The following is a 17,335-nucleotide window of genomic DNA, read 5'->3' on the forward strand; positions in this document are numbered from 1 at the left end:
GAATAACTGTTAAGTTATGCCAAGTTTCACTTTCCATCTGTAATAGCTAACTTTTTAAAAAGCTAATGGAGGGATCTCCTAACCTGATATAAGATAGGATTCCTAAAATTAGTAAGGATTTGCTTCTGTAATACTAAATTGGGAAAAAAAATCCTTCCTAAGAATTTTCCTATCTCATTTTAAATCAGGAAGTTTCTGTAATATGGCCTCTGAATGTAGATCTAGTTCTAGACAGCAGAGGTGTTTGTGTGTCTGACCTGGGTTGTCCGTCCAGTCCAGTTTGACATATAGCTGAGGGGTCACAGGCGTCCTCTGTGCAGGCAGAGACGAGCTCACAACCCAACTCAGCGTTGCCACCAATAGGGGACATACCGAACATACACTCACAGCCGGACTGAGAGACGGACAGAGACACAATGAGGTTAAACGCAGTTTCGGGATTAACTCCGGTTTTGATTCTGGACTTAATATTGGCATGTGAATTTTTGCTATGACATCAACTCTTTGTACTGTTGGTTTTGGTACTGGCTTTACTATCATTCTAATCCTGGTTCCAGTCTAGTTCTAGACCTGGTTCTCAACACGGTTCTGTAGGCATGCTAACCTTGTTGGGTCCTTTGAAGACACAGATGGTGGAGTTGATGGGACACCCGCCATTGTTCTTGGAGCAGGGGTTTTTGGGTACGCAGATCTTGCCGTCTCCCTCGTAGTCAGGTTTACAGGTGCAGCTGACCTTTGACCCCTGTGAGGAGCACTGGGCATTCACATCACAATCCGTCGGTGAGCAAATGCCTGGACAGGAAAATGAAGATCTAACTCAGTCCAGATGAGAATTTTTATCCCAAAAACATTCACAAAACGTTTCTGGTCTAGTAGAAGTCCTGCTTCTAGTTTAGTTCTCATGGGTAAAAAACAGAAAGATTTTGCTATGGGTCAAGGTCTTGTCCTGGCCTTGATTCAAGTGCTGGAGACAAAGAAACAGATGTCACACTAGTTCTGGCTCTATTTCGGGCTCTAGTCCTTGTCTAGTTCTATTCTTAGGGCGGGTTTACAGCCAAATATTGCCGTCTCCAAAGCCACAAGACTCCTGTGGCAAAAGAGTAATTTTACCTCACAGAACATGGGAGTTGGTCTCCTGCTGCCTCGATCAATCTGTGTTAACTTGGTGAATCCAAACTAATAATTTAAAAATGCCAAAGTTGCACAATAACAGAAACTATCAAACGGATACAGACTAGCAACTTCTATACGGTAAAATCACTGATTTTGCCAAGGTTGTCTGACAGTGAAGTAAGCAGTGAATAATTTAAATATAGGCTACCCTTTAAGTAATACTGATTTTTAAGGTGCTCCTCTTTTAGGTTGTTAAAATATGTTTTGCTGCTTCCTACATCAGTATTCCAGCTGCTTCTCCAAACTGGGGCATGTCAACACACCATCTACTGTAGGTAATACACTAACTATAGATAGGTACCTCATACAACCTCACTTAAAAAAAAATCCTTAAAACAAAAAACTGGGATTAAGAAAAACAGAAATCTGAGAGGACTCTTGAGTTGTGTGTTTACTTGCGCATCTTCCCTCTGACGTTTTCCTGTATCCGGGCAAACATTCACAGTAGGCGGCGTCTCCCTCTCCTTTACAGTACGAGTACGGGCTGCAGTTACTGCACCTGGTACTCACTGAGAACAACACAGACACAACAGATGTTCACTGTGGGCAACAATTAAACACCATACAGACAGGCAGCAGTGGAGCAGTAAATGCAGTATGTGCCACGTTGTGTTTAACTGACACCAAGATGACTAGAAGAAAACAGTTAGAGCAAAGTATCAAATCTCAGTATTGATTGAATGATTGATGGCATATAAAAACAGACAGAAGCACAGAAACACAGACAAAAGCACAGACAATTATTATTATGCCCTTATTGCTATTATTATTATTATCATCATTTAGGGGTTTTTTTTGACTGACTACAACTGAAAGAACAAATATTGAGTAGAAACATCAAAAATATTAAACAATATGCAATGACACAATTTATGAGAATTATTATTATAATTAAGATTATTTTTTAGGCTCTTTGCCTTTATTTGCTAGGAACAGCTGAGGAGCAGACAGGAAGGGGGTAGAGAAAGGGGGTGATACACAGCAAAGGGCTGCAGGCAAGAGTCGAGCTGGCAGCTGCTGCGGAGAAGAGAGAGAGATAGCCTCAGTACATGGGGTGCATGCTGTACCAACTGAGCTACAGGGGCGCCCCAGTACAAGACAAATTTGACAGACAGGGCAGGACTGCGAGGCAAAGGTGCAATTACTAATCCGTCTGCTACTTCAGCACCATGGCTAGTGACATAGATTTATCAACACACAGCAGAGTTAGGCTGCTGACAGTTCAGACCCATGGTCAGGGCCATAGACTCTACCTTGCATAAACTTCAGTCAAGATAAAAAAAAATAAAAAAAATAAAAAAAGAATCCAGTAGACATGTTCAACTAAACTGCCCCTCTGCCTCTGCACTCCCTGCTACTAGTGGATGGAGAGGGGGGTGGTAGTTTAACAACGGGGATGTATTTTGGTCATTTTGCTAACAAGGGAGGTGGCCTCCTTCCTCAAATCGCCTTCTGCTCTCATGCTGTGCTGCAGACAACGTCGAAAGTCAGTGTTTCCCAGTTAAAGCTTCCAACTTCCAGCCTCAAAGCCTTCCTGGTACACAACGCAAAATGTAAATGACAACATGGCTGACACTGACAAATTGATGACTTTCTTTGGCAAGCACGCACTCAATTGAACCCTGGGCAGTACAGCCTCCTTGCATAAATGACACAGAGGAGGAAAAATGACGCCTGAGGTAACAAGACACCATGATATATTTCATTCCATGGTACATGGCATATAAACATATTTTGACATCAATTTACATGCAAAACAGTTTTTACTATGTGATGGTATGTATTGTTTTAGGTCATTGGTATGTGACATCAGACAACTGCTTCTACATGAAGTCAAGGTAGATGGATTTGCCCCGAGTTCACAAGTAGGAACTCCGACTTTGAGCGGCTTTCCATCGTACTTTTTGTTGTATGAGTTGGGAAAATTCCGACCTCCGACATTATCTAGAATGCAGCATGACTGGTGGGGCTTAAAAGGAATACCTGCTGACACCACGCCATGAGTTCATTGTGCCCTGAATTTCAAATGGATACCTTGTCTGAGTGTGTGTGAATGACATCCGCAAATCATATCATTATATATAATGGTAATTATTTGATACAATTTATTATTATCCTAATAACATGCAGTAATATGATCTGCTGTATCTTAAAACTGTTTATATAATATACTGATACAGTAAAACCCAGCATGTCACCTTGGTCACAGCGCCTCCCGGTGTATGGTGGCTGACACAAACACTGTCCATCACCGTCTGGACCTTTGTTACACACTCCATGCTCACAGTCGCACTCTGTACAAACACACACACACACACACACAGTGGACAGTCAAATAACTGTGTGATGTTCTTTCAGCTGTCAAACAAACATAAAAACATTATTCCTCCAGTTTCTTCTGACTCAGAAATGAGTAAGCCTACCTTTATCGCAATTTTCTCCATAATGATTTGGATTATTACACTCCTGACAGGCAAAGCCAGAGAAGCCTTCCTAAAGAGAGAAAATTATTTTTTATCACTTCATCATCAATACATCAACAATATTATATGACTAACATACTGTGTCCAAACTCACAACTCTCCACCCAAACGCAAGAAACACACCCCAAAAAACTGTCAGAGATGTAAAAAACAATGCAAGAACAATAATTTTACCTCACAGAACACAGGAGTTGCTGGTCTCCCACTGCCTCAGCTGGTTGGTTGGTTTGTTTGTGTTGTGTGAATTCAACATTTTATAACCAAACTCACACAATAACAAAACCAAACTAACTGATCAAGGCAAGTTACTCCTCTGTTCTGCAAGGTAAAATTATTTATTTTGCTATTTTGATTGGTTTGGAGAGATCCATATTTGGCTTCACATCAATTATATCTGTGGTTTCTCATCGTAAAAGCCTGTCTGACTGCAAGGTAAAGTGGCGAAAATATTCTATCACACACACATAAACTGACAATTTTTGTAAGTGGCTAAAATATGTTTTGCTGTTGACCCTGTCCACAGCAGTACATTGCTCAACTTCCTACACCAATACTCTTGTTGCCTCTCCAAACTGGGGGCCTGTTGATTACCAACTGTAGATGGTGGTCAACAGGTCCCCAGTTTGGATATATATACACAATATATATGCAATATTGATCTCTGAACTGAACATGAAGGACAGTCACAGCCAGACAGTCAGGCAGGATACTGACATCACAGACACAGGTCCCATTGCCGAGGTTTCCACCCACACAGGTTCCATGGAAGTTACAGGTCTTTCCTGACCAGCTGGGACAGGCTACAGACAGAAGGAAAGGTGATTAGGAGTGATTAGTATTCATTGATTATAAGATTCCATTTTGTTTCTGTTTAAGGCTCGTAAGCAGTGACAGCAGTCTCGCAGGGTCAAACGAATGTGTCACGGTCACATGGCTGTCATTTGTCCTATTGATTGGCTGGAGAGCAGATGCCAAGAGGAAGAGAGAGGAGGAGGAGGAGGAAGGAAACACGAAGGCAAGAAAATGCTGCAGACACAGCAAGGAATTCTTTTGTTGATGACAGTGAATAATAACATTTATCCCTGGGGTATTTTGTTTTTCCTTCTGCCTACTTTCATATGCTATCTTAAAATGAACTGAGACCAACACGGAGCTGCAAGCAGGTTGTTCATGGTTTGGCGACAAACCAGAGCATATCAAGTCCTTTTTTTCCCAGCAGTCAAGTCAAAGGAGGCGACTCTGTGTGAGACAAGGGTTCAGGCTGACCAACATCTCTTCTCTGGTGTCGGCAGCCACAAGCACTCAGTATCAGTGGTAGCAGGTACAGCTGTCAGGCTTAGTGGTAATTAATTCACCTAGACAAAAAAAAAAAACATCTGTGTATGCTTCTGCGTAATGTCTTGATGTATTCTGTCTCTGGCTTGTTTGGAGATGTGGGTCATAGCAGCAGTCACATTGTGAACTAACAGCTAACCACTAACCAGTGCTGCTCCTAGTCTCGAGCTTCACTTCCTCTAATGGCCATTGCTCCAAAAACAGTCAAACTGAACTGAACAGGAAAACCCCGAATGCTTTCTACAAATAAACACATTTCTACAAAAAATGTCAATGTCCAAATGTTTGGGTATTTTTTTAATCTAATATTTATCTTGGCAGAGATTCTAATAATTTTTTTGTTATTGTTTGATTGAGGCAGGGGTCGTAATAATTTTAATCTTATAAACTGCATACTTTATCGGTAATGGTGGAATGGTAGTCATTGCTGAACATGTAATGTTGGAAGTTAAATAACATATGATTTCTAGTAATGAAATATTTTAATTTGAAAAGAATACCTCTTTTTTAATACATTCTTTTTTTTATGTCAGCCTTATATCTTTTGGGGTTGTTCAGGAGTTTACGCACCTACCCAGTATCATGTATTTTACGAGCCCCAAAACATAACTCCTCTATGAATATATCATCCATAAAAGCAGTTTTCAGTGCACTTCTGTTAATAAATTGATTATTTTCTAAACACACTGGTATAAGATCAGTATTCTGTATCAGCCAGTACACAAAGTTCATTTACTGGAAACAGTACTGGCATTTTTTTATTATTATTATTTTATTATTTTTTTTATGGTATCTCTAATGTCTTTATATGTAATTTCCTGCTGGTGACTTCAAGGGGTGACATTTCTTTTAGGAAAAAAACAACAAGTGTCTGATATTAAAAATAAACTATACTCAACTTGCTGAAACTGCAAAACATTTAGACTAAGTCAAAAACTCAGGTTGCTAAAATTGAACTGGGGGTGTGTTATGGCAAATAATAACGTACACATGGTTAGAAACAAATTATTCACATTAATCATTAACTATCTACAATGAACCGCTTAACCGACCACTATAAGCCAAATAACAAAAATGCAAAATGAACTGTCATTTCTCCTAACTGAGCAGCGGCGTAAACAAACTGTGTAGCTGACAGTGACTGTTAGCTCTGGGTGTGGCTCGACGTTGCTAATTAGGCTACTTTCAAGTTAAGCTAATCTTTAATTGCAAACACCTGACCAGTAGTACAATCGGGGCATTTTACGGCCAACCAACTCACATGAAATTCGCTGAAGCAAAGCGGTGAATGTAAAAACATATAACTAGTTAGGCTAAAGCAAACGTTAAGAAACAAAAATTGCATTGAACAAGCTAACAGCAGCTTCGGTCATGAACTGAGCAGTAACAGAAATAAATTTTCACTCACTACTTGTCGAAAAGCGACGGTAACAACAGAACAGGTCGAAGTTTTCTAAACCAAACGTTTACCACTTCTTTTCTATCTTTTACCTGATTTACCAAAATCTGTCCTGTCTGGTGTGACCACATCGGTACATGATTGGCGTAAAGGGCTGACAATCAATTTAACAACCAATCAAAACTACAGAAACAGAACAGCCCCGCCCTCTCATTGAGTAAACGTTAAATGCCGTTAAGTGGCGTTTTTAAATATTCTTTTTTTAAAAATTCTTGAACAGCAGCTACCTGTTGTTTTCATCATCAGTTAACCAGCTGATTATTTACCCAATTATCATTTAATCAATGAAATGTTAAAAAAAAAAAAAAATACTGCATATTTTCCCAGAGCTTGATGTCTTCAAATGTCTTGTTTTGTCAGACCAACAGACCAGATATAAAATAGAGAAAAGCAGAATATCCTCACACTGGGGTTTTGAGAAGTTTTTTAAAGCTCATTACAGACAGGGCCCTAACTGAATGTAATCACTCTTGGATTTACCTTGGTCGGATGATCTGAACAGCCTAGAGGTGGAAAACGGCTTAAAAAGTTCAAAAATGTATGAAGGGGAAAGATTGTGTGGGCACCCTGCAAGTGATGAGTGTCTATTCTATTCTATCTATATCTCTAGAATAAGAATAGAACTAGAATGGTCACGTCCAGTGTTTCCCAATTTTTTTTTTTTTTTTTTTCTGGGGACCCACTTTTTTAAAAATGACAAACCATCAGTAGGTCTTAGAAATAGGCTAATTTGTGCATAGATGGACATTCCTAACCATTATTACAGCCATTTCTGTATCACCTTATATTATCTTGACATGTAATTAAAACATATACTCATTAAATACTCAAGTAGCTATGGGCAAACACTTCAAGATTAAAATGTTTCCTCTTACAACATCCAAAAGAAATCCTCATGGTGATTTATGCAACTCATTTTTCATAAGGTATCTTTCTGTGAAGATTTAGGGGAAACCTTAGACTGAATCGTTTCACGCAACCAGGCACAGGTTTCCACAAGCTTGGGTCAAAGTTCAGGTTCTGGTCAAAGATTATACACAGGTTTCTTGAGGAGGGTTTAACATTGGTGGCCAGGATTGTTTAGCCGAAGGAAGCTGAGTGACATCCATTCCTTCAAAAACAGCCTGGCAGCCATGTAGGATACCAATATTACCCGTACTGTTTGCCTTAACTGAAAAATATTGCTGAATGTTGTCAGCATAGCAGCAGTGGAAGATGCCATTATCCTCTCCCAAGTCCCACCCTGTTTTCCTCTGTGCTGCAGTAACAGCTGAGCAAGGTTAGTCACTTTTCTCCTTTTCCTGTAAAAGTGACATATAGGGTCACATCTTAAGTTAGCAAAACACTACTACTTATGTAGATTTGATAATAAGTTTGGTAGCGTTTTGCCAACATTATCTCACTTAAGATGTAAGATAATGTCGCTTTTACAGGTCATCTAGCAACAGCTTTTAAATTATCTGCAAACGTGGTTTTCTTTTCTACACAGACAAGCCTAGCGCAGAGTATATAAAAATATAGGAAACAGGAAAGGAGAAAGTTGACCAAGGTACCAGGCTTGCTCAGCTGTCATTGGAGCACAGAGTGAAAAGGGGCGGGAATTGAGCTGGCTAACCAAGTTTCCCAGAAGTAACATTTAGAGTGAGAAGAGGATGGGACCAAGGATTGAACTTTGTGGGACTCCACAGTGTATAGGGCAGAGGCATATTATAAGGAACTAGATAGTGAATGCAAAGTTGGCGCCCCCTTCAGTCCAGTGAGAGTTACTTGCCTGGCGCATAAGCTGCAAAACTTTTCTAGCTTCCAGGTTTACTTCCTGGTTATACAGCCAACTAAATATGTAGTACTGTTTCCCCCCTTGCCCCCACCTGCCTCATATACTTTACATTGTGGTGATGTTGTATATTTTTAAAATGAGAGGAAAGCTTTACAAATATAAAACCTCTGCAGGTCAATAGTAACCTATGGAGGAAAATACTTTTTGGGCTGGTGGGGATTTTTTGCTGCAATTCTGCGAGTGGCCACTGGAAAGCAAGGCTGCAAGGCCGAGCAGCAAAGCCCTGACTAGTTCTATAATAAGTCAATGGTATAGGGGCGGTTGAGGACACAAAGTTGTCTGTGATGACATCTACTTAATCCTCAGGAAGAAATCACAGGAAAACCATCCATCCTCCTCCACAGCAGCTTATAAAACTAAGAGCAATGGTTTTAAGACAAAGATCTTTCTGCCTCTGTGACATGACCCTCCCTGAACAAGCACGGCCGTCTGCTTAAAATGAATGAGGAGGCCGCATTCTTTTCATGTGTTGCTGCTGTCAGCCTTAATGAAAATACTCTGTGTGCATGTGTATGTGTACGTGTGTGTGTTTGTCTTACGTAGACACAGAGGTCCCCAGTACTGTGAGCAGCATACGGGCTGCATGTACCTCTTGGAACACACATGCTGACATCCATCCAGCTCCATCTCCCTGCCGCCGATCTGCACCACATAACTGCAGCACACAGTAGACGTGAGATGACGTAACTGTTCCTTCACACCATAGTACTACTATTACTACTGCTACTACTAAGCCACAGTTAGTGTGTATCTGTTTGAAGAGCTGTGGGTTTGTAAGCTAAGTACCTGCAGTTAGTCGTGCCAGTGCTGGTGAAGCTGTGAGGGCAGCTGCTGGTGGCACAGGCAGCCCAGGAGGTACAGGTGGAGTACACGTCCTCCCCCTGCAGGATGTCACACCGACCAGGAGGAGGAGTCTGAGGGAGCAGAGGAGATCTATGACTGCACGACCAATATTACAATCTCATACCACCTTCTCTCTGTGCTGTATTTCTCTTTATATTCACAGAAATGTGTTCTTCTAAGGTGGCATATAACAAATATCACTTGTGGCATAATTTAAATATTTGCGTACTGCTCAAACTTTTTCTGATGTAGGGTCCCATGCTGGTCCGCCAGAAGATGAGCGACTTCAGCTCTCTATATTGTTTTACTTCCATTCACTGAGCTTCCCCTGATGTGGGTTGGAGCCTCCCAGTATATTCAAGGTACCTTAATAAGTTTATTAAGTTAATCAGTTTTAACATGAAATATCTTGCCTTTGTACTGTACTCAATTCAATATAGGTTGAAAAGTATTTGCAAATCATTGCATTCTGTTTTTATTTATGTTTTACACAGCGTCCCAATGTTAAGGATAAATTTAAAATATTAAATTCACTCTGAAAAGAAAAAAAAAAACACCAACCACGTATGACATCGGCTATATTTTGTATTTTGGACTGATTATAAAATGTTGGCACGTTCAGGCTAAACTAGGATTGTGAATCAGGTAAATATTACCTGTAAAACAGCAGCTTTGTCATTAGCATTTTCACTGTGAGTATGTTAGCATGCTGATGGGACAGCAGTAGTTCAGTCTGCAAGGACCTGACTTGGGAACTGGAGGGTCGCTGGTTCAAGTCCAGCACGAACCAGACAGCCGGACAAATGTCAGTTCACCTCTTGGGCATTGCTGAGGTGCACTTGGTAAGGTACTGAACCCCTAACTGCCTGGGGCGCTTGACTGTATATACTGTATGTACATATATGCATATGTGCAGCCTCTCTCCAATAATATGTCTGTAAGCCTTGTTTGTGCATGTGTGTGTATTTCTGGCCTCTGATTGTAAAATAACAACAAAGTGAAAATATGTAATTTCCCCAGGGGATAAATAAAGAATGTCTTCTTCTTATATCAGCATTTAGCCAGTGGTGGAAAGTAACTAAGTACATTTACTCAAGCACTATATTTAAGTACAGTTTCGAGGTACTTTGAGTATTTCTATTACATGCTACTTTATAATTTTACTCCACTATATTTTGGAAGGTGTACTTTATACTCTACTAGATTGAATTATTTTTTGCATTTAACTAGTTACTAGTTAATTCTGAATTTGCTGCCTGAAACAGGTTCCAAAAAAGTTGTGACAGGAGCCTGTTAACCACTGTGATACATCACAGTTTCTATTAACAACACTCATTAAGTGTTTGGGAACTGAGGACACTAATTGTTGAAGTTTTTAAAGTGAATTTCTTTCTCATTCTTGATGGATATACGATTTCAGGTGCTCAACAGTCTGGGGGCTTGTCTCATATTTTGTGCTTCATAATGCACCACACATATTCACTGGGAGACAGTTCTGGACTGCAGGCAGGTCAGGTGAGTACCTGAACTCTTTCACTACAAAGCCACGCTATTGTAACATGCAGAAAGTGTCTTGGCATTGTCTTGCTTAAATAAGTAGGGATGTCTTTGAAAAAGACATCATCTGGATGGCAGCGTATGTTGCTCCAATACCTGTGTGTACCTTTCAGTTGAGAGTTACCCATGATGCCATGGGCACTAACACACTGCCATACCATCACAGATGCTGGTTTTCAATCTGGATGGTCCTTTTCTTCTGTAGTCAATCATGATACCGTCACTGGGCGACACGGTGGTGCAGTGGTTAGCACTGCTGCCTCACAGCAAGAAGGTTCAAATTCCCCAGCTGGCTGGGACAGCTCAGTTTGCATGTTCTCCTCGTGTCTGTATGGGTTCTCTCCGGGTTCTCCGGCTTCCTCCCACAGCCCAAAGACATGCATGCTAACTGGTGACTCTAAATTGCCTGTAGGTGTGAGTGTGAGTGGTTGTCTGTCTCTATGTGTTAGCCTTGCGTTGAACTGGCGACTTGTGTACCCTGCATCTCGCCCAACGTTGGCTGGGATAGGCTCCAGCAGCCCGCGACCCTTAGGGAATAAGCGGTTACAGAAAATGAATAAATGAATGAAATCTGTCTTTTGAGAGTCCTCCAACTTCCTAGAAGTACAATAATGAATTGCTAGGGTATTTTTTTACGGGTCCATTAGAGCTTTTGTCAGGACTGTATCAGTACTGTTCTTGATGTTGTGCTACAAACAGTAATTCAGAGTAGAAATTTTCACTTTGTTCAAAAAGCCACATGATCCACAACTTTTCATTCATTCTGTGCACAAATCAGCCTTAGATTCTGCACAAATGTGCAAAAGTATTCTGTGAGATCAGGTTCTGGAAGAAAAACAATGAATGGTTCATTTGGATCCATCAGAGAGTGAAGCAAACCTCTTGTAATTTAGAGATTTAAAGAGAGTAAACAGGTGATACAGCTTTGTTGGAGGTGTCTTACCTGCTCTTGCAGTGAAGTTTGCAGGCAGAGCAGCAGCAGCAGGAGCAGCAGCATGGCTCACATCCAGCGGGAAAAATAAATCCACCAACCCAGCGTCCTCCTCAGTCAGTAGCAAAAAAAAAAAAAAAAAATCAGTAAAAAAAGTGGAGAATGTGTTGAGGCGGTGTTGGTTCTTTACATTAGTTTTCTCCTATCACATCTAGTCTGAACTTAAAACACACCCTGGTCTACTTGCTACAGGAAAAAACACACAGATAACAACATCCTCTGTGCAGGAAAAACTATTAAAAAACAATTGACTATTATTCCAACAGCAATGAATGTAGTAAAACTGAAAGCAACCTGCTGTTAATAGACAAAAAATAAAAATACTTAAGATTAAAAAAAATAAACTACAGGGTGGGTCCAGGCAGTGTTGGCATTATCAGCAGAACTCCTCACTCAAGTTCAGCCAGAAGGCAACAATCCCTGTTATGTAGGAGCTAACAAATTACAACTAACAAATTAACCCTCAGCTCAGCGTCCTGCGAGGCAGACGGCAGCCAGAGCGGCTAGAGCGACTGCTGGCGTCACGTCTTTTCCTCTCTAATCTAGGAAGAGAAAGACGGGGGGGAAAAAATCAACAACAGAAACTGGCACATTAGGAACCTCCCAGCAGAGGTCATCTCCTCCTCCTGCTGCTGCTGCCCGGGTACTAACAGCAGCAGTACTAGTAGTAGGCACAGTATTAGTACAAGTAAAGTAGCAGCTGTAACAGTAGCACTTGTTTCAGTCACAATAACACTAATAAGTGTACAGTAGAAGTAAAAGTATGAATAAGTACTACAGTGTCTATAGATCACTGCTGGGACCCACCAAGCACTTATAAGATAATTTACAAATAAGGAGATAAGAAGGAAAAGAATTTCAGCTATGCCAAATAATAGTAAGTTTCCTTTTTATCTAATCTTTTCTTGTGAAATACTGGACAGTTTTACTCCAGGACTCTGAGAAGGGAACATCTTTCTGGGTCAACTTTTCACAACCAACAGACGGATGCAACCTGTGACAAAGCGTGGCATATGATCAGTTATGTGGAACTATTGATAGAAAAAGAAAATATTGGCAAAGCAGGTAATATTAAACCCTCCTGGCCTCTTAGAATGATATCTGTCTGAAAGGAGAGACTAAGAGAAGTCGAGCTGTTGTTGTGGCCGTGTTAGAAATCCTCTCACTTCCTGACAGGAAGTGTTTCCAGTGGGGCGGTGTGATTTGAACGGATTTCCTCGTCAGCTGACACAACTCCTCGCCTGCCTCCCGGAATGAAAAGGAACAAATGGGAAAACTGAGTTTCTTTCCTGTTTTAATTTAGTTTGACTTAACGAACACATGACAGACGCAGCGAGGTGAGTCTGACAGAGAGACAGGTGTCAAAGGTCAAACTGCAAGCAGGCAGAACAATAGCAGGAAGCAGGCAGACAAACGGCTGTGGTATTCTGGGTTTACTGCCTTGCTCACTGGCTCTTCAGCGGTGACAGATTTCCCAACACAGTTGAGAGATTTCAAGCTAGCAACCTTCAAGCTCACCAAGAAGTCCTTTTTTTTTTTTGTCTAAACTCACATGGTCACACCTTAGTCATATTTTGTGCCATCAGGGGCAAATGTAAACGTCTACGTCTGTCTCTGCATTGACTTTATATTCAGTCATGCCGCCTTTAAAATTTGCTTCACATTTGGTCTGAAACACTGACATAAAGAAGGACGATGCAAACGTGAAGCCAAAACACATCCGCTGCCTCCTGGTGGCTGGTTGCAGTACAGGTCATAAATCCCTCCTCCTCCATGTTAGCAGATGGGACACGGGTCAAACTAAAACATCATAGTACACGTCAAATTATTTTTTCCCAAAGAGGTTCCTTGATATTTTAGGTAGTTCTTATCATGCTGATGTTTGTTCATGTGTTAATTTTTCTGATTAGTTTGGTTTAAAAAAAAAGGTGTTACTTGTCATGATTGACCGCTGAGCTCTGCTCGTAAACGGGTCAGCTAGTTTTGGGTGGGTGCTCGAAGCGTGGCTCCAGACTCTGGCTCAAAATGAAGTCACCAGTGACGTGCTGGGGGTCCCTGCTCTGTCTCTCTATCAGCCAAGGCGTCCACAGCATAGAAGACCTCTGGGGCCAGTTTCACAAAGATAATTTAGACTAGTCTGTAGTGTTTGACTAGTCTCAGTTTTGCTTGTAGATAAGTCTGTTGCAAGTTAAACAATTTCACAAAAGTAAAGACTGACTAACTGTAAGCCAAATTACACACTTTGGGCCAGTTTCAGAAAGGAGGAGAGAGAGGGGATGACATGCAGCAAATCAGCTGCAGGTGGGAGTCAAACCGACGGCCGCTGTAGAGGACTGATAGCCTGAGTACATGGGGTGCACGCTCCACCAGCTGAGCTACAGGGGCCACCTAATTAAGATTTTTTTTTTCAAAATAAATAAAAAAATGGCCGAGTGACCACCACTCCAACCTCTCAGCTCTGTTTACTCCAGCAGAAAATATTTCTTTTGGAGGAACTCATCAGTTAGGGGGACATTTTACATGTAAAGTTTAGCAAAGAGCCCAACATACAGAAAAAAAAAATAAAAATAAATAAATAAAAATCTGATATGGAAGAAATTGCAGTGTCAGTATACAGTGTTAATCCCACCGTTGAGAGGAACATCAAGAATGTGCAAAAAATATCTAAAAATATGGTACAAGATGCAAAGAAATCACTGCTCTCTCCATAAGGACGTTATCAAACCACAAATTATGAGCCATGTTCTCCTCTTTCCTCTTTATCAGTTGGTGGCACTGATTGTTACCATGGTAACATGGATCTTAAGCCTGAGTCAGCCTCGGGGTTAAGGTTTCTTATTTTGTCTAACAGTTAGTCAGACTTTACTTCTGTGAAGTGATCTAACTTGCAGCAGACTAATCTCTGAGCAAATTAGGGCTAGTCTAAAATATCTTTGTGAAACCGACCGCTCACTCCCAGACTAACTTAAGATCCATGTTACCATGGTAACAATTAGTGTCACCAACTCATCAGTAGCACCCAGCAACAAAAGAAGAAGAAAACATGGAGTAACGTACTTATGGAGAAAGCAATGCGGTTTTTGTGGTTTGTACCACATTTTTATATATTTTTTAGGATGTTTGATGCTCCTCTAAATGGTGGGATTGACACTTTTTATGTGTTATTTATTTTTTTTGTATTGTTACACTCTTCGCTAAACTTTCCATGTAAAAAGCCCTTGTAACGGTCGAGTTCCTCCAAAATACATAGACCAAAATAGTACACTGGAAAGAAAGACAGACCAACATGGCCACCCATAGAGCCACACTGCGAAAAACATTTTAAAAATCCTTAAACTTAGATGTAATGGAGTGACCCCATCAGCAGATTTGTCCAGTACGAAGGATTATGAAATGATAAAATGTTGTCTGACATGACAAAAAGAGGAGTTACTGTTGGACCACACAAGATTAATTCAGTTACATGCTGATATTTATCAGTTGTTTGACATAATGTCTGTCCCTGCATACTGCTGACGGCTGATATTGTCCATTTATCAGGGTGTTCTTTGGTCTGATCAAATGTGGTCGAAGCCTTGAGACTAACTGATTACAAGACAAATGAATTAAAACACCGTCTGAAGGACGCCATCTTTGAATGTTGCATAACAGCACCAACACACACACACACACACACACACACACACACACACTTTACTCACTGCTGACTGTGAGAAATGTGACAAAAAAAAAACATGAATCAAGGATTGAAGAGAGACAGAGGCCTGAGCCAAAGGTCATGGATGCCCGTGTCCTGGTGACCGTCTCAACCTCAACAAATTTCTCCAATCAGCACTCTGAGCCGGAAAACAGACGGACAGACAAGAAAAACCATGAAAGATAAGAGGAAGTGAGAAAGGATTTACTATCAGTGTCACATCCCTCTGATGTTCCCTGGTGTCTTTCTGCTCCAACTGTTTATCAAAGGACACTTTTAACTGTATTCAACAGAATATCTGGGGAAAAAGACTCGCAGTAGGCTTGCAATGAACTTTAATGGTCCAACTTTACTGGGTCATCAGTGCCTGTCAAACTACAGGGTGACCAAGGGAACATATCTGTATTCCCAGGGTTCAAAGTCTATGCTATCCCTGCCCGTGTGTTATGAAGCCGGGGAACACAGGACCCTGGAAACATTAGGACAATAGGACAATAGGAGAGCACATGTGGAATTGGAGAACCTTGGATCCTTGGTAAGGTTGGCCTTGTTAGTTTCCTTGTTGGAAAAGACTGAAAAGTAATCCCATTATTGTTTTTATTGTTCATTGCTTGTGTGAACTTTAAACCAGGTTACTCCAGTTGAACGTGTTCAGACTACTGGGCTAGATGAGTGGTGACGGTGCACAGGTAATTGTTTGTATCCTTCAAAAATGGATGACTCTCTGGCAACCTTTCCTTATTAATCTACTTTACCCAAAAACAACAAACAACAATTAATGACCTTCAAATCACATACAACTTAAAACATTCATTGACTTTGCTATGCTAGTCTTTAACTAACTTGAATCAAACAGCTAGCTGCTAGACAGAACTGTTAAATAAACCTGACCAATGAAGGTGTTAAACTGTAGTGTTACCTTACCTGAACCACACATTAGTCTAACTGAAAATCTGAACTGTTACTAACTGAAACCAAGCTGCTAAACAAGCACTTAGCTAACCTGAACCAAACTGTTTTAGCAACTGCTAGCTGCTGACCAACATATTAGGTGCTAAACTGAACTGTTAGTTTACTGTAACTGACCCAAATATTAATTGAAAACCTGACTTAAACTAGCTAATCTGAAGCAAACTGTTGTACCTGCTAAATCTAACCTGCATAAAAAAAAATTGTTGCTAAACTGCTAGTTAAACTAACTAGAACGATTATAGCTGCTAAACCAAATTGTTAGCCAACCTGAATAATAATAATAAAAGTTAACTACCCTGCACAAAACTGTTTCCTTCTAAACTGGACAGTTAGCTAACTTGTACCAAAGTTTTTGCTATTATGATTATTATTTTGCAAACTGAGTGGTCACAGCTCATTTTCAGGTAGGGAAAATGTTTTTGACGCCTGAAGACCTCTTGTAGGCCTTTTCCACCAACATGGAAGCAGTTTCCCTCCAGTTTGCGCACCTAGCTTTGAATCATTTGGAGCAATTTAACCGAAAATAACCTACAAGGTTTGTTGTCCGGCTGGAATCAAAGTAGCATATTTTCTTGAACTGAAATGAGAACCAAAGTGGGTGTGGTGTATGCTACAGGTCATTGTGCACTGAGCAACATCCTCTGTTGATGATGCATCCTTCTGCTTAAAAATTGTGAAAAAGTGGGCTGTTTGCTAGATAGTTCCCAGAATCTAGAACGGAACCAGTCAAAGAACCAGAGCTAATTTGGCAGAGAAGCTGGAAAGCATTCACAGAAGCGCTTAATACCTCCAAGGCAGTGAGGTCCTCTAATTTTGTTATTTTAATAAAAGAAAATGTAACACCTCAATCTGCATCTGAATATGCATCAAAAATCAGATTAACAGACAAACAAAGCATACATGAGCTGATTGTTTTCACTTGAGCAAGTGCAGCACTTCATGAGAAAACGGTAAAATGTCCAACTTGCAATGTGGATTTATTGGAAAT

At 40.6% G+C, this 17,335-nt stretch overlaps 1 protein-coding gene across 1 annotated transcript in view; it reads right to left on the reverse strand.

Annotated features, from left to right (window-relative positions):
- The window catches only part of stab1 (stabilin 1), a 96,767-nt gene extending 84,538 nt beyond the window's left edge, over positions 1-12,229 (reverse strand). The window contains exons 1-9 of the mRNA XM_084739564.1: positions 11,631-12,229; positions 9,074-9,201; positions 8,827-8,942; positions 4,371-4,456; positions 3,597-3,666; positions 3,372-3,467; positions 1,569-1,682; positions 605-792; positions 258-394 (exon numbers count right to left, since the gene is read on the reverse strand). Of these exons, the coding sequence (XP_084595690.1) occupies positions 258-394; positions 605-792; positions 1,569-1,682; positions 3,372-3,467; positions 3,597-3,666; positions 4,371-4,456; positions 8,827-8,942; positions 9,074-9,201; positions 11,631-11,684 (989 nt within the window). The 5' untranslated portion in view covers positions 11,685-12,229. The remainder of the gene's footprint in view (positions 1-257; positions 395-604; positions 793-1,568; positions 1,683-3,371; positions 3,468-3,596; positions 3,667-4,370; positions 4,457-8,826; positions 8,943-9,073; positions 9,202-11,630) is intronic.
- Between the last annotated feature and the right edge of the window lie 5,106 nt (positions 12,230-17,335).

This window comes from Lutjanus erythropterus, chromosome 2 (assembly GCF_056507025.1).
Source record: "Lutjanus erythropterus isolate fLutEry1 chromosome 2, fLutEry1.hap2, whole genome shotgun sequence".
Lineage (NCBI taxonomy): Eukaryota > Metazoa > Chordata > Actinopteri > Lutjaniformes > Lutjanidae > Lutjanus > Lutjanus erythropterus.